Source organism: Mytilus trossulus, chromosome 12, assembly GCF_036588685.1.
Source record: "Mytilus trossulus isolate FHL-02 chromosome 12, PNRI_Mtr1.1.1.hap1, whole genome shotgun sequence".
In the NCBI taxonomy this organism is placed as follows: Eukaryota; Metazoa; Mollusca; class Bivalvia; order Mytilida; family Mytilidae; genus Mytilus; species Mytilus trossulus.
In genome coordinates, this window is record NC_086384.1 from 27,240,367 (window position 1) to 27,264,878 (window position 24,512).

Below are 24,512 nucleotides of genomic sequence, written 5' to 3' on the forward strand. Positions count from 1 at the left end.
AGGGTCCATTCGCCCAGATTTTTATTTTTTTCTATTTGTTGTCCAGTTGCATAATTTCAAGTATTTGAGCAAAATATGTGAAAGTTTGTAAAAAATATGACAGAATATTTATATTACCGTTATCATTTTGTCATTTTCCCTTTGATTTGCAGAGTAGAATAATTGTATTCAGTCAATCATGAATGTATGCAGTATGAGACTAGTCTCCAAGTATAATAATTAATAAATGAACTTGTTAATCTGTTTCATGATTTACAGTTCGTACATCATTGCGTTTCAAGCTGAATATTTTATGAAAACAAAACGTTTGATTTTTATTAATAATCCATCAAAAGACAAGTATCACAATAATCAGTGATCTGAATTATTTTGTCATTGAACAATTAACTATCCTAAACAAGCCATAAACTTTTCAATATTTCCCTGTTTCCATAAATTTCAAGAATATATATACTATAGAAATATCTTAATAAGTTTATTCAAATTAAATGCCCTGAAAATAAATATTTTTTAGTAGGGCGAACAGACTCTCTGGGCGAACGAACTCAGGGCGAACATGTTATTAGGGCGAACGTTCCCGATACCTTATGTTGTACTCACTGTTATACCACTGTCCCAGGTTAGGGGAGGAGAATCTTGGTCCGTCCGCCCTGATTCCAGTTCGCTCTTGTTCAGGTTCGTCCTAATACCTTTTTGCCCTGAGTCCGTTCACCCTGATTTAATTTTTTAGTATAGTGTTGCGTTGTGTGTATAAAATTGAATATGTTGAAGTCAGTCTACAATTTCGCCGAATATTTACAATGTAAGATAAAATTATTTGTATGTAATTGAATATGTTTACCGAATATTTCTTTATGATGTATTCTGTGTTACTGCTATTAGAAAATAAGTTTCTTGGAATTTCAGCACTACATTGTATTTTTAAATGTAAAATTTAAAACGAACTGAAGACTAAGTTATTATGTTGTCTTGCTGCTACGAGGATACATTTCTGTGAATTCAAAGACTACAAAGTATTTGACATAAAACTACTATAGACTAAGTTATTTATATATTTAACTTTATTGATACATTTTAACAATATAAAAATATTCAGTAACTTTTAATAGATATACATAAACTTTAATTTAGATATGGACCATAATTTGCTATTGGGCTCCGTTTCCTATAACTATAGAAAAGTGATAAAATGTGAATTACTGTATGAAAAGTTGCAACTACATCTAAAGATGCCATTATTTTTATCAACATACAAGTGTATGCTACTCTTCCCTAGAATTTTTTTTAAAAAATACGAATTTCAAAGATTCTACCACCGTATTTTTGTGTCGTTTCTCGCGTTACTTTTTGCTTCCGAAGAGCATAACGCTGACTGATTTATAGATAATCGTCACCGGCAAATTCGTAACTTTTGCTTTCAAACAACAAAGAACATCGACCAATAAGAATAGTGAGAAGAAAATGCCGAGAACTATAAGTATTTATGTAGCAGATGTAAGAACAGTGGCGTGATTTATGTCCGATTTCGTAACGCAATTTTTAGATGATGTAATCTGCTTTGTTGTAATAGAATTCTTAAAAACAATATGCAAATATGAACTCTCGCGAGATGTTCAAACAGGTAAATCTGAGATGATTTACATTCTTGTTTTGATCTTGGTAATAATTAAGTAAGAAAATTACGTTGTCGTTATGCGTTATATTTCACACGAAACAGAAGTCCAGTTATTTATTAAAATTGTTTTTGTCCTTAAGTTCTAACCATTTCCGGTCATACGTGAAACATGTGACTAACATGTGATAACGCCATTATGGCCGGATGTACGAAATACTAGGTCTAAACATTGTTTTTGTTTCCAACGGGATGTTAGCAAACATAATCTGTAGACTTGTTTCGTCTTGTTTAAAAGAGGAAAATACAATTGTCAAAGAGATTGCGCCGGTGGTCTGTTATTTTTCCTATGTGCATAATGTTACATACGATCCTTTGTGAAAATAAATGCCCAATGACTTGACAAAATCGATTTCATATTTGACAGACGTTAGAACACACTTCGTTTCCCGATAATGACGTGAAGTCGAGTCCTTGGAAAAATCAATCGAAATTATACCAATGCTCGTTGGATTGATTTACTGTGCTTATCCAGTGACCTTTGGGGTATCACATTAGCAATAACCAAAACAGTTTACCAAATTGCAGTCAGATTTCTACTCCAACTAACTGATCAACTGGTAAAATATTTTAGCAGATTGCTCAAGTGAAATGTTGTTAGTATGAAGTGAGTGCTGTAAAATAAAAAGTTATACTTACCATCCACATCCAGTCAGTTGATACCTTTGTCAATCATTTCTAACACAAATAATATCTTACTATAGTATGAGTCACTGAATAAAATGGTCTTATTTTAACATGGAAACTTCTATCATAAATAAATATTATAAATGAATAGTTCAAAACATTGTTTTGTAGGTGTATATTCTATAGCTTTGTCTTCTAAGATGAAGTTATTGTGCAATTGTGATTCGAATAACATTTTGTATACAAATTACTGATCTGCTGGCAATAAAGGGAAATAATTTACATTACAAATAATCAGCAAAATTTTGTTCTGTCTGACAAATATCAAATTTCCCCATTTAATTTGTTGTAACATTATTTCTGTTATTATTTAACTTTTATCCTCTGTTCTAAAACGAACAATGAAACTTATTTAATGATGAAAGACGATTAACAGCTGTTTTGCAAAATGTTGAATTGTTCAAAGTATAAAGGATTGTCTACCAAGGAGAACAAGATATCTTATAAGCAGTATTTTGCAAAACCTTTCTAATTTGTGTTTTACATGCCCTTCAATTTCATACTAATTTTGCATTTCATTTTTTTTTTTATGAATCTTACAAAATCATAGGCAAAATCATAAGCCTCGTATCATTGATTAAATTTTATGTGTACATTTGAACTATATAAATTATTTCCCTTTAATGACAGCAGATAAGTAATTTGCATAGAAAATGTTATTAGAATCACAATTGCACAATAACTTCATCTTAGAAGACAAAGCTATAGAATATACACCTACAAAACAATGTTTTGAACTATTCATTTATAATATTTATTTATGGTAGAAGTTTCCATGTTAAAATTATACCATTTTATTCAGTGACTCATACTATAGTAAGATATTATTTGTGTTAGAAATGATTGACAAAGGTATCAACTGACTGGATGTGCATGGTAAGTATAACTTTTTTATTTTACAGCACTCACTTCAAACTAACAACATTTCACTTGAGCAATCTGCTAAAATATTTTACCAGTTGATCAGTTAGTTGGAGTAGAAATCTGACTGCAATTTGGTAAACTGTTTTGGTCTTTGCAAATGTGATACCCCAAAGGTCACTGGATAAGCACTGTAACTTCAGCAGTAAATATTACTGGATATTTTAGGTGAATAAATATAATTTAATAACAAATACATGTTAATATACCGTTACACTTAGAATGTACAAAGTTGGAATCCTGTCACAGTTTTTAATTAATATTTTTTATTCATGTTCTGCAAACACTTATCAGAAACGCAATAAACTTGTCAAAGGAGAAGTAAACTTTTACCATGCATGACTTGAAAGGAAGTACTTTATTGATTTTAGCCCACTAAAGTAGGTTAAAATGTGGAAACCATGTAGATGGTGTACAGGTCACAAGTATCACATTGTGCCTATTTTAAAGATTTTAATTCCAATTTAAAAGTTTTTATCTTTACTGGATTTAATGAATGTTACATTGCCAATGATTTGGAATAAATTGTATATAACTGGAATATCAAAACCAAATATAAATACATTTTTTTTGCTTAAACATCAAGATACAACGATTATGGTATCCTGTACAATCAATGGAGAAAATATGGAAAATTCTGAATAAATTGTACTAATTGTTTTCAAAACAAGCACATATTTAGGAGTTTTATAATACTGTTACATTTAAGATGGATTTTAAGAAAAAGTATACTGTCCAGATTATTTTAAGCAGATTTTGCAATAAAATAAAACTAAAAAAATGCTTTCGGTTTCTTATGGTTTCCTGTCAGGTTTAAAAAAACCTTTAATATAACATTGAAAATAGATTTTAAATATTAACATGAAGCAAGTAACACTAGTAATGGTGTTCATTTATGCCTTTTGAATTATATTGTGCAAAATAAAGAAAATAAAGATTGGTTTCCTGTTTGGTTTCATGTCACGTAAACGGTGAATCAAAATGTATTAATTGTTTCTCGAAAAACTCAATTGTTCCATTAATACTATTCTAACACCAACACAACCCACAAAATAAAAGTTAAAATTTTAGAACTTATAAAAAAGGATACAAAAAGAAACCAAAGGCCGAATACCACATTATGGTCCATATATATATCGTTCATTAATGTAACATTTGCATATTATAAATGGAAAAAGGGCAAACAAACCCAGGGCAAAAGCGACTATCAGGGCGAACAAACTCAGTGCGAACGAACATAGGGTGAACGATCCCGATACCGGGGGAGGGTTGGGATCCCGCTAACATGTTTAACCCCACCACAATATTTATGAATGTGCCTGTCCCAAGTCAGGAGCCTGTAATTCAGTTGTTGTTGATTATGTGTTACCTATTTGTTTTTGTTCATTTTTAGGGCCAAGTGAGCTTTTCTCATCACTTGGCGTCCGGAGTCATCGTTAGCTTTTACAACTAGAGGCTCTAAAGACGATAACTCAAAACGAGCAAAATTTCCTTAAAATTATCAATTCAGGGGCAGCAACCTAACAACGGGTTGTCTGATTCTTCTGAAAAAAGGTAGATAGATATTGACCTGATAAACACTTTTACCCCATTTCAGATTTGCTCTAAATGCTTTGGGTTTTGAGTTATAAGCCAAAAACTGCATTTTACCCCTATGTTCTATTTTTAGCCGTGGCAGCCATCTTGGTTGGTATGCCGGGTCACCACACACAATTTAAAAAAAAAAGATACCCTAATAATGATTTTGGCTAAGTTTGGTTAAATTTGGTCCAGTAGTTTCAGAGGAGAAGATTTTTATAACAGATAACAAAAATTTATAGAAAATTGGTAAAAAATGACTATTAAGGGCAATAACTCCTTTAGGGGTCAACTGACCATTTTGATCATGTTTGATTTATTTGTAGATCTTACTTTGCTGAACATAATTGCTGTTTACAGTTTATCTCTATCTAAAATAATTTTCAAGATAATAACCGAAAACGGACAAAATTTTCTTAAAATTACCAATTCAGGGGCAGCAACCCAACACTGGGTTGTTCGATTCATCTGAAAATTTCAGGGCAGATAGATCTTGTTTATCCCATGTCAATTTTCCTCTAAATGCTTTTGTTTTTGAGTTATAAGCCAAAACCTGCATTTTATGGTTCTTGAAAGATTGAAAAATGGCATTTCCAGTCGTGTCCGTGCATTTACGCATGAACTGTTCAACCAAAGCTTTTCAAATTTTAATATGTTGTTACTGATGACAAAATAGAGGTCAAGTTTAATAATGAGCATTTTGACTTGTACCGTTCAGGAGTTATGGTTCTTGAAAGATTGAAAAATTGCCTTTTCAGTCGTGTCCGTGCATTTACTCATGAACCATTCAACCTAAGCTTTTAAAATTTTAATATGTTTATACTGATGACAAAATGGAGGTCAAATTTGATATTGACGATTTTCACTTTCACCGTTCATCAGTTAGGCCACTGTTTTTTAATTTGTTGGTTTACCGATTTTCTCCATGAAAAAGTCGGGTCGGTCGGTCGGAAAAAAAATGAAAAAAAAAGATCTTTCAAGACAGAAAACTGATATGCAAAATATAAATATATTTCACCTTTCTAATAATATGTTTGTCATACTATTTTTTCATCGTTCTTAAATTTTAGTTTGATGAAATATTATTGCTCAGCTTTAAACATCGCATGATGACATTGTCTAATAATTTCCCGTAAAAAAAGGGGGGTACACTGACAAAGAATAAATTAAATCGTCATTTCACAAACAAGAAAAACAGATTCACGTCAGTTATTTGACTTAGCTATTAATAAAAACTTGGTGAAAAATAATAAGCACGAAAACTGATAAAGAAAAAAAAAAAGTAAAAATGTCGTACGAAAATAAGTTTAAACACACGTGTCAAAAACGTAATAGACTCATCCACTGGAAAAACGAGAATATCAGGTTAAATAATCTGTTGTCATGCATTCCCGTTTTTTATCCAAATGGACAATATTTTTTTATTATCTATAAAACAAGAAAATATCAAATGATTTGTTAAAATTCAGTATTACGGACTGGTGACAAATTAGGGAAAGGAACTTATTGTGTAATTGGTTTTAAACACAGGTTTCGTTCCGCAAAATTATTTGCGCAAACGACATTTCAAGGTCATTAATAATTGATTAGAAACGTAAATTGAAAGTTTCATCACTTCTGTTAGTGATTAATGCATTTCATTTCATAAAAAGGATATTTTAATTATTTTTCAGGGATAATGCATTTGTTAGGGTCGGCGAAAATAAAAAAAAGCCTGAAAATTCGATTTTATTTTTATTTTGGAAATCTGCAAAATCGGGTCGGCGGATCCCTAACGAACAAATTAAAAAATCCTGGCCTTATGGTTCTTGTGATAGTGGCAGGATACAAATAAATGTTAATAAATCCTGTTTGCTGTCGTTGTGACAGCCTCTTGTTGGTTATTATCTTGAATACTATTATAGATAGAGATAAACTGTAAGCAGCAATAATGTTCAGCAAAATAAGATCTACAAATAAATCAACATGACCTAAATGGTCAATTGACCCCCTTAAGGAGTTATTGCCCTTTATAGTAAATTTTAATCAATTTTCATTAATTTGGTGAAAATATGTAAAATTTTACCAAATAGTTGTCTTTGTTACTAATGGGCAAAGATCATTATAGATATAATTGTAAGAAGCAAGAACATTCAGTAAAGTAAGAATTTCAAACACATCACCATCTCCAAAATACAAGTTTGTTATGAATCCATTTGTGTCCTTTGTTTAATATGCACATAGACCAAGGTGAGGGACACAGGCTCTTTAGAGCCTCTAGTTTTACATAAATAAGGCTGATAGTTTTCTTGTTTGAATTGTTTTACATTGTCTTATCAGGGCCTTTTATAGCTGACTATGCTGTATGGGCTTTGCTCATTGTTGAAGGCCGTGCGGTGACCTATGGTTGTTAATGTCTGTGTCATTTTGGTCTTTTTGTGGATAGTTGTCTCATTGACAATCAATACCACATCTTCTTTTTTATATAGTTTGACGCCTTATATCGATGCAGGAAGGCGTCAAAGCAAAAAATATTTACACATTTTAAACAGGTTACAAATATTTTCTCAAAACACAAATTGAACATGCATTTTATGACTTTATTGCATGCAATCAATGGCAACCTCATAGGTTAGCAGTCATAACACATTTTTTTTGTTCTCATTTAGTCATTGCCACTTAATACTTATACATGTATATAATCATTGGTCATCTCAAGGAGATTGATTTTCTAACTTGAGCTGGTGTGCTGAATGAGAAAAGCAATCTAGACTAGTTGAAATGGCCAATATTTGGTTATCTGTTTTTCTCTATGATGAGGTTGTTGATTTCATTGTCAACGCATGTGTGCCCTTAGTCATATTATTTCCAGGGATTGAACTTTTGACTTTTGCAGTTGTAGCCCACAGCTTTAATTGTGTAGCCCACATACAATGTATATATATAGTCTTATACATGTATACAAGAAAATCAGAAATTTAAGTAGCCTAAACCAAAATTTAGAGGCCATTGACAAGTGGGCCCTTGCTAATTTCAAACCCTGTAATTTCTAGCTATAATTTATCTCCATTTGTACATTGTACCTTGCAGAGAAAGGGAAATTTCATAAAATAGCAACAAACTTATTTTCTGGCTTAATGACAAATTTGCCCTGCTAGAATTATTTTACTTATACTGCTCCAATGATCTGGACCCAATGTCCAAGTTTGCTCTATTTCAACTTGATGAATGCCTTAGATGTATATGTACAAAAATTTATCGTAGTAAGGCTTAAATTAAAATATTGATTGTTTGCCCTTTACCGACTGACCCTATAAATTCGTTGCGCCTGAAAATCTTTTATTTGTATTTACCAGCAAGATTTTATTTTAATTTATTTTTTCGTTCCTACCAAAAATCTTATATTTGTATTTCCCGCTCAAAACAATTTTATCTGGATTTCTCCGGTTTTATCTTTAACGTATAAGTTCCAGTCCGTTTGGTATCACATGAGCGTTTGACATGAACACTTGTATTTGAAGTTTCAAAGCATTTGTTTGAAATCGATGTTCAGCATGTGAACGCTTCCTGAAATCACGTACGCTACTCTGTACCTTTATAAGAGCAGGGTTCATTTACAAATAAGTTCGTTTGATACAAAATTATCAACGTGTGTACAAACTAATTTGTAAACGGACGTTGTATTCTATGTAGGAATGGCCTTTTGTGATCTGCAGATTAACGACGCCGCTATAAGCTAAACCATGTAAAGTGGAGAATATCTGGCAGTAAAATCCCCAAGTTGTCCATACAGATCATTTATAAATGCGATGAAAAATACGTGACAATTGTCAGAGTTTTAAGTCTTGTAGCATTTTAATTGGAAACAAAGGTACACACGATGTTTTTAACACTAGGGACTTTTTCTAATGTATGTCTGCCCGGACATAGATCTAATCAGTACAAAGTTATCTTTTACAGAAAATCTTAAGTAAGCATACAAGGTACGTAGTACAGAATATAAGTGCAAGTTCAAACTCTTCAAAGTTCAAGGCATATAAACGTTGCAGATATGCGGCACAGCTCTATATTTTGATATTTTGAAAACAAAATAGTACTGTGCATATGAATTAGCTTCACATTCTACGTGATTTTTTTTTTAAACTTATAGTCCCAGAAAACTTATTTGCAAAAACAAAACAGACACAAATGACATTTATGCAGAGTTTGTATCTATAAAATAAAATATTATACTTACATGTACCTGCCTACCCATGACAAATAATATACCGAGCCAAGTTATTTTTTTTTGAGGAAAAAAATAAAATATTTTACCTACCTACCTACCCTGTTTCAAAACATAGGGTCGGAAAAGGGCAAACAAACAATATTTTAATTTAGGCTTAATTAGTTAATATATTTGACATTCCCCAGAAAGATGTGATGAAATCATATAAAGTCATAAGATACATGTACTTCAAAATTACAAATAAGGATGCATATGATTTTATTTAACTAAATGTCTAGTTTGTTTTATAAAACTTTCGTAAACATACTTTTTCTGAAGTCCAAATTTATAAGAAACTTTTTAAATGTTTGCATCCAGTCAACAATTCGCTGACATGTTTTCTGTAGACAGTTATCTTTGTGTGATTTTTCTCCTACAAAAAAAATCCACTGATTGCAATATGCAAGTGCCAAGCAGAAAACCAAATTGGCAGAGAATTAACAAAAGTATAACATCGCTCTTTCATTGAAATAAACCATATTTTCTTAAGCTTGTACATGTTATACACATGCTTACCTGAATATCCATGCTTCTTTGCTGATTGTTTACAAAGGTGACAATCAGTAAACTTTGGCTCAAAACACAACCATTAATTAGCTGCCATATTTTTACAATATCACTGACCGAATGAAATAGATTATTGACGATTATACAAAATTGGATCATAAAAAATATTGCACAGAAGACTAGGATTAAGGTTATTATCACGTCACTCGTTTCATATGACTTTAACATTTCTGTATAGCTTACAATAAATTTTAGTCAGAATATTTTTTTATTCAAAACAGTGCTTATGTATGTTGTAACATATCATTTTCTATTTCAGTTGATGGAGGTCATAGGTCCATTATTTTTAGCAGAATTGGTGGAGTACAGAAACAAATATATCCAGAAGGATTACACTTTAGAGTACCATGGTTTCATTACCCCATTATATATGATATCAGAGCAAAGCCAAAGAAACTAACTTCACCAACAGGAAGTAAAGGTAAGGATGCCAAGTAAGGTTTGACAGGGCACCAGATTGAAGTTGATGCAAAACCAGAGAACCGTATTTAAAGAAAAAAATTAATAAGGTGTGCATGTAACATCATGGAAAGACTTCTGAAATACTTTCTTTTGGTTTAAACATGTTAAAGGTTATGTGTCATAAAAAAGCACAACAGAAAAACTCGTATCCGATTAAACACTTTAGATAACATTGTTAAATCTTAGATTGTCTTATAATGTTTTGATGTTGGAACAACTGTATAAAAATGATCATAAAAATTTTGCTTTTTTTTTTTGATTGATGACATATTACTTCATCAATGTTGATTTAATAGTTTATTATAAGTTGGTGAATCATCATAACTTAATATCCTCACACTCAAAACTTAAAAAGGTTACTTTTAAAACATTCATTGAAGGTCAAACAGCATCATGGCAAGGAAGCTCAAATTATTACAATGATGCTGTTGAAAATTTAAATCATTTGAGTTGGAGGAAAGTTTTAAAAATTGGTAGTAATCACTGAATTACATTTATGGCCATGTCAGAAGAAGGCTTTAGAAATGACTTTAATCAATAGTTTATATTTGCCAAGGGTGAATTAGGAATGAAATAGATGTAAGAAGATTTGGTATGAGTGCCAATGAGACAACTCTCCATCCAAGTCACAATTTCTAAAAGTAAAACATTATAGGTCAAAGTACGGCCTTCAACACAGAGCCTAGGCTCTCACCCAACAGCAAACTATAAAAGGCACAAAAACGACTGGTGTAAAACCATTCAAACTGGCAAGCAAAGGGTCTAATCAATGTCTAAAACAAATATTAGTATAAAACAATTCAAACAGGAAAATCAATAGTTTAATCAATGTCTACATGACTAGTGTAAAATCATTCAAACAAGAAAGCCAACAGTTAATCAATGTCTACATGACTAGTGTGAAACCATTCAAACAAGAAAGCCAATGGTCTAATCAATGTCTACATGACTCCTGTAAAACCATTCAAACTAGATGGCAATGGTCTAATCAATGTCTACATGTCTCCTGTAAAACCATTCAAACTAGAAAGCCAATGGTCTAATCAATGTCTACATGACTCCTGTGAAACCATTCAAACTAGAAAGCCAATGGTCTAATCAATGTCTACATGACTCCTGTGAAACCATTCAAACTAGAAAGCCAATGGTCTAATCAATGTCTACATGACTCCTGTGAAACCATTCAAACTAGAAAGCCAATGGTCTAATCAATGTCTACATGACTCCTGTGAAACCATTCAAACTAGTAAGCCAATGGTCTAATCAATGTCTACATGACTCCTGTGAAACCATTCAAACTAGAAAGCCAATGGTCTAATCAATGTCAACATGACTCCTGTGAAACCATTCAAACTAGAAAGCCAATGGTCTAATCAATGTCTACATGACTCCTGTAAAACCATTCAAACTAGAAAGCCAATGGTCTAATCAATGTCTACATGACTCCTGTGAAACCATTCAAACTAGAAAGCCAATGGTCTAATCAATGTCTACATGACTCCTGTGAAACCATTCAAACTAGAAAGCCAATGGTCTAATCAATGTCTACATGACTCCTGTAAAACCATTCAAACTAGAAAGCCAATGGTCTAATCAATGTCTACATGACTCCCGTGAAACCATTCAAACTAGAAAGCCAATGGTCTAAATTCAAGGATCCGGAAATTTTTTCACCTAATTTCGGTCATTTTCATACTACTTAAAAGTTGATGCCCCTTTTCAAAAGATGATTGTCAAAATCACATTACTGCATGAGACTCATTATGAGTATGCTCATACTCGATCGTCATGTTTGTAGCATCAACAAACTTGTTTCACTGTTGCATCGCATTTACTTCATGATTTGTCCTACCATTTTCCAAAAATCGATCAAGAGCAATTAAGGGAAGGCAACAGTTCAAAAATAAAATGATTTTAATGACTCAAAACGATAATATTCTCAGTTATCGCTTACGTTTCTTTCGATTCTGAAGTCAAAATTCAAACCGGATGTACTGCGACAATAATAAAACGAACAATTCTGGACTCATATCCGGGATTAGTTTTGTTTATCCAAATCACAGGAAATCATCGGCTTTTAAATATTTTACCTTTAATAGTGTAAGAATATTAATTAAAATAGTTGCACTAGCTTTATTAAGGATGAAATTATTTTAAATTTACGATTTATTGTTTAAATCTGTGGAAGAGAATTTCAAGCATGCGTATTACATAGTAAACAAAGCATGTTTTGTTTGTTAGAAGTAAAAAAAAAAAAAATTTCTACATAAATTAAACCAAGTTTTAATTTAATTTTAAATCATAATTGACAATTGTCTGACCTGTTGAGTAATTAAATAATGAAGCCAGTTGGTATGGAATTTTTATTTCTTTATAATAATAGTTTGGAGCTTGTGATTAATTGCCAGGTGTGAATTAAAAACACAGGTAAAGAGATTAGCAATCATTAGCCAATAGCTCCCCAAGGCATTAATATAGGTATTAGGAGGGCCCTCATGAGTATAACACTTTATTGGAGTGGCAGTTTAATTACAGGAAGTCGATAACAAAACAAAAATATGTTCAAAATGGCGATTTTGAAAGTCGATCTCAACGAAATGACCGAAAATATTACTGTTGAAAAATAAAATTTGACCTAAATCCCACTAAAAAGTTTAGGACATTATAGTTTCAGATTAGGACATGACTGGCAAATAAGACCGTTTCCAGACCCTTGGGTCTAATCAATGTCTACATGACTCCTGTGAAATCATTCAATCTAGAAAGCCAACAGTCTAATCAATGTCTACATGACTCCTGTAAAACCATTCAAACAAGAAAGCCAACAGTTTAATCAATGTCTACATGACTCCTGTAAAACCATTCAAACAAGAAAGCCAACAGTCTAATCAATGTCTACATGGCTAGTGTGAAACCATTCAAACTAGAAAGCCAACAGTCCAATCAATGTCTACATGTACATGTGAAAAATATAGCACCATTTTAAAAAGGTTAAATTTATTTTAGATTTACAGATGGTGAACATAACTTTAAGAGTTTTATACAGACCAGACCAGAAATTCCTGCCAGAAATCTATAGGCAACTGGGTTTGGACTATGATGAAAGAGTATTGCCATCAATTTGTAATGAAGTAAGCTGAAACATAAAACATGCCCATGATTGAACATTTAAATTTTTTAAATTGAAAGCTGAATTTGATAGCACATGATTAATTATAAGATATATTTTATGGGGTTAATGGGACTCTGTTCTGATTAAATATGGAGATAAAAACCCTGAGGTTGATTAACCCTTAGTTCGATCACACTAACTCTTTTGATTAATGTGCTTTTCCAAAATTATTCAAGAAGTAGCATTTGGTGGCCTTTAAGAAAATTGTCAAAACATTAGAAATTATCATTTTTTCATGGGTGATTAACTGGATATAGTATGTAGATCTGAAGTAGACTTGGTAATTTTGTGAAAATGCAAAAAAGATGTTGACAGACAACATTTTTGAAAGCTGCAGACAGGAAAAGAGTTACATTTCTTAAGAGTTGATATGTATATGACTTAAAAAGTTTTGTTAGTCAAATAATTTTGCCATGCATGATCTCAAGCTCTTATTCAATAGATCATAATCCGTAGTACCCGCAATGGGATTTAGCTAATAATAGATTTCTTTCAACAGTTTTAGTTTTATATGCTTTTTCAAAAGTGTTCTTTAAAGTTAGCAAAAAAAAACTAACCTACTTGTCAAATTCTTGCTATTGATTTGCATAATTTTAGTAAACAATATTGAGGAGAAATTGATGTAATAAATTGATAATTGTATTTTGCAAAAAGGTATGATTCTTGACATTGTATTGTTTTGTTTCGATTTTCCAGGTTTTAAAATCAGTTGTAGCTAAATTCAATGCTTCACAATTAATCACACAGCGCCAACAAGTCAGTTTACTAATCAGACGAGAATTAAAAGAGAGAGCACAGGACTTTTACATGATCTTAGATGATGTATCAATCACAGAATTAAGTTTTGGTAAAGAATACACCGCTGCTGTAGAATCTAAACAGGTAGGTAAACACAATAAAGGTAGAAAACCCAGGTCTTAGAATCAAATAAAATGCAGTTATCTCCCATTTATTAAAAGAATCCTACAAAACAGCCCGTAACAGAGAAGTGATCGAATTCGTGTTTCTTTACCGTCAGAATAAGTTACGTTCTCGACAAACTTATTTCAGAAGTGACATAATTTAATTTTCTTCATCGACTAAATATTTCATGTCCAATGTGTAAGTTTTCATTGTTTAGGTTGATTTTTTTTTCTTTATATCGTCTATAATCTCTATACTTTCGTTTCCATGAAAAGGCAAATATAGCTTACGTTTACATACAACAAGAACGAATTGCACTGTACATGCTGTAGTTTATACATTGTTTCTTTGAAAGTTTTTACTAGTATAAAGAATAATTTGCATCACTTTATCCAGGTTTATTTAATTTTAGAAATTACCGAGTACTTATTATATACTGCTTACACTGTGAATATTTATGGGATTCAACACTGTAATAGTTTTTCTTTCGTCTGATACAGAATATCCCATATCTTTTCTTTTTCATACCTATCTGTTTATTATGTCCCTGGGATTATGTCAAACATACATTGTTGCAATACCGACAAATAAAAAAGAAGATGTGGTATTATTAGGGCCCCGCCTAAGGCGGGTCGCCCTATAGTGATCAGTCTGTCCGTCCGTCTGTCCATCCGTAACACTTTTGTGTCCGCTCTATATCTTGAGAACCTTTATGATTTCAAAGTTTATACTTGACATCCATTTGAACCAACACCAGAGGGTGTGTCATGATGTATGTACAACTTCCTAGGTCAAAGGTCAAGGTCAAAAACTTTAGTTTCAGTTGACAACCCTGTGTCCTGTGGTGAAGACACTGTCCGCTCTATATCTTGAGAACCGTTACGATTTCAAAGTTTATACTTGACATCCATTTGAACCAACACCAGAGGGTGTGTCATGATATATGTACAACTTCCTAGGTCAAAGGTCAAGGTCAAAAACTTTAGTTTCAGTTGACAACCCTGTGTCCTTTGGTGAAGACTGTGTCCGCTCTATATCTTGAAAACCGTTATGATTTCAAATTTTATACCTGACATCCATTTTAACCACAACCAAAGGGCGTGTCATGATGTATGTACAACTTCCTAGGTCAAAGGTCAAGGTAAAAAAAACTTTGGTTTCAGTTGACAACCCGTGTCCTGTGGTGAAGATCGTGTCTGCTCTTTATCTTGAGAACCATTATGATTTCAAAGTTTATACTTGACATCCATTTTAACCAACACCAGAGGGTGTGTCATGATGTATGTACAACTTCATAGGTCAAAGGTCTGTCTGTCTGTTGGTCCGTCCATCGCTAACAAATTTGATCCACACTATATGTTGAGAGGACATACTTTATACCTGACAAACATTTTCAACTTAATATATATATTAACCAACACCAGAGGATGTGTCATAATGTATGGTCAAAGGTCAGTCCGTCGGTCTGTCCATCCGTTCGTTGTTCTTGACAAATTGTGTCCGCTCTACCTCTCGAGAACCGTTAATATTTCATACTTGACAAACATTTTCAACTTAACATATATATTAACCAACACCAGAGAATGTGTCATAATGTATGCATCCTAGGTCAAAGGTCAGTCCATTATTGACAGCGGGGCCCACAGAGATGGCTTCCATCTCAATGATATCTAGTTGCCAAGGAGACAACTATCCACAAAAAGACCCAAATGACACAAACATCAACAACTATAGGTAACCGTACGGTTATGCTTGTACTTTGTCACAGAAAAAACTGAAATAAATTTCTTTCAAATCGAATCAAAAAATACAAATGTACCCTTTAACATTTGAAAATTGCTCTTTATCTTAAGTTATTGACGAATATTTGAAATTTAAACCTCTATAAGATGTGATAAACAGCATTTCATTTTATCATTGGTAATGATCCATATCTGACAGAGAAGAAATATTCATAATTCTCAGAAAGTTTTCGTAAATATTGTTATATACCACTTATCGTTCCAACAATCAAGACAACAGAGACAAACAGGGAAACAAATATGAAAATGAAAAGATATGTCTTAAGTGTTAGCATGTTCAGGGAGACGGCACCCAATTTACAAAAAAATAATTGATGTTTTAAGGAACTGAGCGGCCTAGCCAAGATCAGATGTGCATTTTGTGTTTCACATGAAGTCAAAAATGAGTATCACCTCAGGACAAAACTCTTTTGGTATTTTGGTTCAAAAATGGTTTAAATTATGAAAAATTGCCATCGTTAGGCTAACACTGGAAGCATTTATATAATACATGCAGTTTTTGTTAGAAATATTTTATATTTTTATGAAATAAATGGTGTTTAAAAACTGTATAATTCTCTTTAATGGTTGCCTTCAAGACATGGTTACCAGTGTCATATTTTTGGTCAATGACAAAGACAACAAAATATGTTTAGAATTATTGAACATCAAACATTTCAATTGAAAAAAAAATGACAAGAACATGTTTAACTCACAGATATTTCAAGCAACAGTAGCTTTCTTTGATTATTTATCTTATCTGATAAAACTGTATCTAAACTTATCTATTAATAACAAAACTTCCAAAAAAAACCTTTCTTTTGGTGTATTGAACCTTAAAATAACTTGATGCATATTCTTACAATAAACAATCAAACATAGCAATACAATTTATATATTTTGTCTACGGACAAGACATTGTATTTATATTTAATGAAATGCATTATTAAAACCTAATTCTGATATAGCTGAAAGTGTTCTCTTGAAAAAAAAACATACATTTTATCAGGTTTATCTATCAAACTTAGCTTGACTGGGAGGAAAATGGAAACAAATACATTTTGATAATGTCTACGGACAAGACATTTTATTGATATTCAATTAATGCTTTCAAAGATGATTGTTAAAGTTAAGATTAAAAGTTACCCATAATTCTTTACACATCTCAAAAATTTATTGATTGAGCCAAAATGAAGACACATTTTTTTAACTGAAATCCATATATCTGACTGTTTACAACAATCAAACTTTTATTATAACTCAATTTTGACATAGTTGAATGTGTTCTCTTGAAAAAATAACATAAATGTTACCTATCAAATTAGGCTGAACTTGAGGAAATTGGCTAAAATATATTGTGGTAATGTCTACGGACAAGACAATTTCAGTTAAAAAAAAAAATCTGTTAGAATGAATTGTGACTATATTAATGTTGAAAATACTGAGTCTTAATTTGAATAGATAACTTTCTTCACCTAAAAATAAGATTTAAGTTCCATAGCAGACAAATAATTGAATTTAATACTTGTTATGTACAAGTGTCTTGTCCGTAGACACTTCCTCATCTGCTGTTAATACGGATTAAACAAAAGATAAAGTAAGAGAGAGAGAAATACTTTTCCTTAATTTGATTTAGTTAACCTTTTAAGGTATGCAGCAACTGGAATAAACAATATTGAAGTAAAATAAGGTATGCTTTTTATGACTGATGATCTGCCACTTTTTAAAATCCACTCCTGTAAAGTAATTTTACAAAAATTGAGAACACTTAAATTACCATTTATTTATTAAAAGTAAGATATGTTTAAGTTTAAACAACACATAGGTATAATTTAGACCCATACAGCCTAGCAATATTGATAAAAAGACATGTCTACGGACAAGACATGTGTCTACGGACAAGACATTCTGACATATTTTTGAAATTTTTCCTCTATTGATAGATGGTAGAAAAAAATGTTAGTAGTGTTTTCAAATCTACAAAAGAACAGGAACTTAGCAATGCAACATCAATGTTATTATACTTCCAGTTTACTAGGGAATGCATGTCTACGGACAAGACAATTTTTCACTTTATTTGTATATCCAACTTTGATGGCATATATCTGCAGCTAGGGTACTGCAATTTTGATAAACGAGGTAGTTTTTGATAAAGTATATACTAAAAGAGAAAACAAAACACATAACAGCATAAATTTGATTCATTTTTAGCTCACCTGGCCCGAAGGGCCAAGTGAGCTTTTCTCATCACTTGGCGTCCGTCGTCTGTCGTCCGTCGTCGTCGTCCTGCGTTAACTTTTACAAAAATCTTCTCCTCTGAAACTACTGGGCCAAATTTAACCAAACTTGGCCACAATCATCATTGAGGTATCTAGTTTGAAATTTGTGTCCGGTGACCCTGCCAACCAACCAAGATGGCCGCCATGGCTAAAAATAGAACATAGGGGTAAAATGCAGTTTTTGGCTTACAACTCAAAAACCAAAGCATTTAGAGCAAATCTGACAAAAAGTGAAATTGTTTATCAGGTTAAGATCTATCTGCTCTAAAAATTTCAGATGAATCTGACATTCCGTTGTTAGGTTGCAGCCCCTGAATCGGTAATTTTAAGGAAATTTTGCTGTTTTTGGTTATTATCTTGAATATTATTATAGATAGAGAAAAACTGTAAACAGCAGTAATGTTCAGCAAAGTAAGATCTACAAATAAGTCAACATGACCAAAATGGTCAGTTGACCACTGTAGGAGTTATTGCCCTTTATAGTCAATTTTTAACCATTTTTCGTAAATCTTAGTTATCTTTTAGAAAAATCTTCTCCTCTGAAACTACTGGGCCAAATTAATTGAAACTTGGCCACAATCATCTTTTGGGTATCTAGTATAAAAATTGTGTCCGGTAACTCGGCCAACCAACCAAATTGGCGGCCATGGCTAAAAATAGAACATGGGGAAAAATGCAGTTTTTGGCTTATAACCCAAAAAACAAAGCATTAAGAGCAAATCTGACGGAGGTAAAATTGTTGATCAGGTCAAGATCTATCTGCCCTAGAATTTTCAGATGAATTGGATCATCGGTTGTTAGGTTGCTGCCCCTAAATTGGTAATTTTGAGGAAATTTTGCTGTTTTTTTGTTATTATCTTGAATATTATTATAGATAGAGATAAACTGTAAACAGCAATAATGTACAGTAAAGTAAGAACTAAAAATAAGTCAACATGACCAAAATAGTCAAATGACCCCCTGAGGAGTTATTGCCCTTCATAGTTATTTTTTAACAATTTTCACAAAATTTGTAGATTTTTACTAACATTTTCCACAGAAACTACTGTTATAGATAGAGATAATTGTAAGCAGCAAAAATGTTTATTAAAGTAAGATCTTCAAAAACATCACCATCACCAAAACACAATTTTGTCATGAATTCATTTGTGTACAATGTTTAATATTAACATAGACCAAGGTGAGCGACACAGGCTCTTTAGAGCCTCTAGTTCTCTTATATCACTACACTGAGCAAGCTAAAAACAAAAGTACAAAATTACATAACGAACGCATAGTATTCAACTTTTGATCATAACTTTGTAACCTCTGGAGATTTTTTGTTGCAACAACCAGTAAAAGAAAGATGAATAAATTGTGAACCAATAATGTAGTTCAAATTAATTTCACTTATTAACTATCAATTGTTGAAAACAGCGAAATTTTAAATGAAACAACATAACGTGAAATTTTGCCCATTTTCAGCCTGTGTTTTAGTGTTTTATTTAAAAACGGTAACACCTATACATGATATTTGATATTCATTGTGAAGCCCTACATTGTCTCCTTCAGTTCAAACATGTATTACTTATGTAAACATTATCTTCTTGTCTTTACAAGCCTATAACATAGACCCACTATGAAATGCACATCTGATCTTGGCTAGGCCGTGTAGAGAACTCCACAGGTTTTCAACAAGGGTATAATTCAAAACCTTGAATATGAAAGCCTCGAAATCCATGATACTTTTTCTGTGCGGTAGTTATATCTACAAAATCCTATCATGTACTCAACATATAATACATGTATATTCATACATATATATTTATATATTGGGAATTTATTTTTGTTTCCAAATAGAATTATAAGGTTATGTATAAGTTCACTACAAATTGTAAATTGTCTTCCTAAAGACCAGCAAAAATAGATGGCACAAGTTCACGTAGTCATAAAAAAAAGTCGTATAATTTACGTTATCGAACAAAAAATCAGAAATAAGGAATATTATTATAAGTGAATGGTTAGGAAATCCGTTTCCCCTTCACGTTTTAAAATTCAAAGAAAAATGTTTTCCCTGATACAAACGTTTTAAGAACTAGCTTAGTGTAATTTGTGACAAATTCGACTGTATATAAGGAAGTTAATTTGATTTGAAATTATCTTTTAGAACTTTTTTTAGTAATTGAGAACCTATGTTGTTTATGGGTAATAGGTGAAATGTTGCATGATCCATCAAAATGACAGCAAGCGCAGTTTTGCGGACGATTTTTATTTGTACACTGCTTCAAACTGTCAGGTCCTGGCCATGGTATATTTGGAGAAATTATTTTTTACTGATTTTTACTAAAAAAAATATTCTCTGTGTGTGCCATTGCAAGAAAAAGTTTTGCTAGTTATTTTGTCAAATTAAAAAAAATTCTCAACAAAATTTTCCCGTTTAAACTACTAGAAAAAAGTCTGGCATGTGAAACGGACGAAGACATATTCTAACAGAAGTAAAAATACCAGTCCTCCCTTTTGTGTAAACATTTCAAAGTTATTGATTGAATTCAAATCCATCACACATAATAAAGGACTTCATTCCTATCAAACACCTTTTTAATTGTTTACCGGTATATTTCTTTTAGTTTTTGGGTAAAATTGTAAAGGAAATAATACTATCAAGACGTCCTTCCATAAACCTGTTTTTTTCTGTTCTGACTTTGAAGAAATGACTACTTTTCGCCCAATCGAAATGATGCATAGACATATTTTGTTTCATATTATTAGAATTATTTTCAATATTATCGGTATTAAACTTGATAGTCGACATATGAAAGTTTGTCAGCATTGTCAATCTTTTTAACGTTAAACTTTCACTGTTAAAGTACCAATAGTTCAGTCATTACTCAATTAATTGTCGATAACGTAGCTAATTTTGACGGTAAAGAAACACCAATTCGATCACTTCTCTGTTACAGGCTGTAGGGGAGATAATTCAAGTCATTAGAACCATTTGAATGCAGTTATCTCCAATTCACAACAAAAAACTCACAAATTCTCTCTTTTGAATTGCATACTTACTAGCTATTTTCTATCAACTTGGTTTTATTTAAAGGTTAATTTTGCAGAAAAAAATCAAAATATGTATACATACTAAAAAGAAAAGGGAGACATCTTTACTTCTTAGAACTAAGTGAATGCTGTTATCTCCAATTTAAAAAACAAACATAGCAAATCCACTGTTGTGATTTTCATCTATGTTTATTTCTTCTTGTATAAATGGGTTTTTACATAAACTTTATAAAATTTCCAAATAAATGAAAGGAGAAGGTCAAGTAAGATCCCTTTTTGGCCCAAAAACATAGCAGTTTTACCAAATTATTAAAATGTAAATTTTTAGTTGTTTATTTGAAAGTAGAATGCTTCTGCTACATAAATATGGGCTTAAATGGAATTTGTTTTCATTCTTAATATTGAAATGTAAGTTGTATTTGATGATAATACATGTTCATAACATATATAAAGGTTGAAGATGAACATTGATGTGGCCACTTTCATTTTTGACAAAAACCATTTGAAAAGTGGCATTGATAGATTTTTATACGACCCCTAAAATTGAGGTCGTATATTGATATCAGGCCAATTAAAAATATATGTCTGTTTCCTGCTTCCAAGGCAAATAAAACAGGGTCGGTAGGTCAGGATTTTTTTTTTTTTTGTTGCACTTCCTGTCAGATTTGCAGTTGGTTAAATGTCATGTTTGGTTAGGGTCCTGTACCCCAAAATGATTTAATCCTTCTAAAGAAGCTTTAATTGAATAATCCTTCCAGTGCCGAATTTTTTTAAACCTTAATTGAAGCCCATTTGTGCTGGGCGCAGCCATGTTATTGTTTGGGCATAGTAAAATACGAATCTGGATCGGACTGGAAACGATTTTTTCGGATTTGAATAAAAAGATCTAGGGTCGGGGGTTTTGAGTCAGGGTCAGTCAGGAAACAGACATATATTTTTTTTTGGCGTCGTCGTCCAAAGACATTTGGTTTTCGCACTTTAACTTAAGTAAAAGTAAATAGAAATCTGAAATTTAAACATACGGTTTATACCATAAAATGAAGGTTGGGATTGATTTTGGGTGTTTTGGTCCCAACAGTTTAGGAATAAGGGGCCAAAAAGGGCCCAAATAAGCATTTTTCTTGGTTTTCGCACAATAACTTTAGTATAAGTTAATAGAAATCTATGAAATTTTAACACAAGGTTTATGACAAACAAAAGGAAGGTAGGGTTTGATTTTGGGAGTTTTTGTCCCAACGAATTAGGGGCCAAAAAGGTCCAAAATTGAACTTTGTTTGATTTCATCAAAAAATGAATCATTAAGGTTCTTTGATATGCTAAATCTAAACATGTACTTAGATTTTTGATTATGGGCCCAGTTTTCAAGTTGGTCCAAATCGGGGTCCAAAATTTTATATTAAGTATTGTGCAATAGCAAGAAATCTTCAATTGCACAGTATTAAGCAATAGCAAGAAAAATCTAATTGGACAATATTGCACAATAGCAAGAAATTTTCTATTGCGCAATAGCAAGAAATATTCAATTGCACAGTATTGTCCCGTTTTCAAATTTGTCTACATTAAGGTCCAAAGGGTCAAAAATTAAACTTTGTTTGAATTCAACAGAAATTTAATATATGGGGCTCTTCAATATACTGAATCTAAATGGGTCCACATTGAGTTCTAAAGGGTCTAAAATTGAACATTATTTGATTTCATCAAAAATTGAATTCTTGGGGTTCTATGATATGCTGAATCTAACCATGTATTTAGATTTTGGATATTGGACCATAATAGGTAAATGTCCAATTTAAAGTTTTTAAGTTTAAGTTCTTAGACCACATTCATTCTGTGTCAGAAACCTATGTTGTGTCAACTATTTTTAAAATCATAATCCAAATTCAAAGCTGTATCAAGCTTAAATGTTGTGTCCATACTTGCCCCAACTGTTCAGGGTTCGACCTCTGTGGTCGTATAAAGCTGTGCCCTGCGGAGCATCTGGTTCATATTTAAGATGGAAGCGGAGCAATTTTAATGACTAAATCAGTTTAAACCTTCATGTTAACTAATTAAATCAACCGGAATAGACACTAAGTGCTTAAAAAGTGTCCAAAATCTTTTTGTCAGATGAACTGGAAATTTGAGGCCAAAATCTGCCCTTATCCGACCTACTCCTTTGTTTAAATCGAAGTGAAGTTAGTGAACGTATGATTTTGCAGAATTGTTCTTCAGTTGCCGTTAAACTTTAAAATTCATAATGTTTAAGGTTACATCAGCATGTTTGGAACTTGCCTATACAATTAACTTGTGAGCATGCATTTTTTTCAAGCCCAACACAATAATTCTATGTGAAAAAAAGTTGACATTTTTGAAAATGCTGAAATTTGAAAACTAAAGTTTGTACTAACACACACTAGAATTTTCTAATGCTATATTGATTCATTATGTTACTTTGTTCCCTAATCTTTGGATTATTTATTGATTTTTTTTCATGCCCTGTTTTAGGTAGCACAACAAGAGGCTCAGAGAGCTCAGTTCGTTGTAGAGAAAGCCAAACAAGAAAGACAGCAGAAAGTTGTACAAGCCTCTGGAGAAGCTGAAGCAGCTAAACTTATATCCTTTATTATTATAGATTTATTGTGTCACATGGTTTTATCTATATCATTACTAAATGATATTTTGTCTAAGATACCTTATTTGTAAATATAAAATGATGAATATGTGGTATGATTGCCAATGAGACAACTTCACACTAGGGACCAAATGACATGAAAATTTACAATTTAAGGTCACTGTACACCCTTCAACAATGAGTAAAACTTGTACCACATAGTTAGCTAAAAAGGGCCCAAAAAGACATGAGAAATGTTCTGGGCATCATCTGAAAATTGTCAAATGTTTGAAGTTTTTTCCACACATTTTCCTTGAAGTAAATTCAATACTGCTTAAAATACAGATACCTGTATATCCCTTTCAGTGAAACAATTCTGTTCTGCTACTTTTCTGACAATTCAGTATAGATTGTTTTACACAGGTAAGTTACAGCTCAAGAGCATTCTTTGTTTCAACAAAATTTCATATGCTACTCTTGGGACTGCTTTTAAACAAAGAAAGTATTATACCGGATGAGTCTGAATTAGAGCTAGGCAAGGTGTCCTAGCTGTGGACTTGCATCCAAAAATTAAAAGATCTATTGAAAAAAGAAAAAAACCCATTGTATTCTAAACCTGTG

The 24,512-nt window shown here is 32.0% G+C and overlaps 1 protein-coding gene across 1 annotated transcript in view; it reads left to right on the forward strand.

Moving 5' to 3' along the window:
• LOC134693708 (prohibitin-2-like) overlaps positions 1-24,512 on the forward strand; it is a 36,014-nt gene that overhangs the window by 1,237 nt on the left and 10,265 nt on the right. The window contains exons 2-5 of the mRNA XM_063554611.1: positions 9,931-10,092; positions 13,140-13,264; positions 14,002-14,187; positions 23,786-23,893. Coding sequence (XP_063410681.1) covers positions 9,931-10,092; positions 13,140-13,264; positions 14,002-14,187; positions 23,786-23,893 — 581 coding nt within the window. The remainder of the gene's footprint in view (positions 1-9,930; positions 10,093-13,139; positions 13,265-14,001; positions 14,188-23,785; positions 23,894-24,512) is intronic.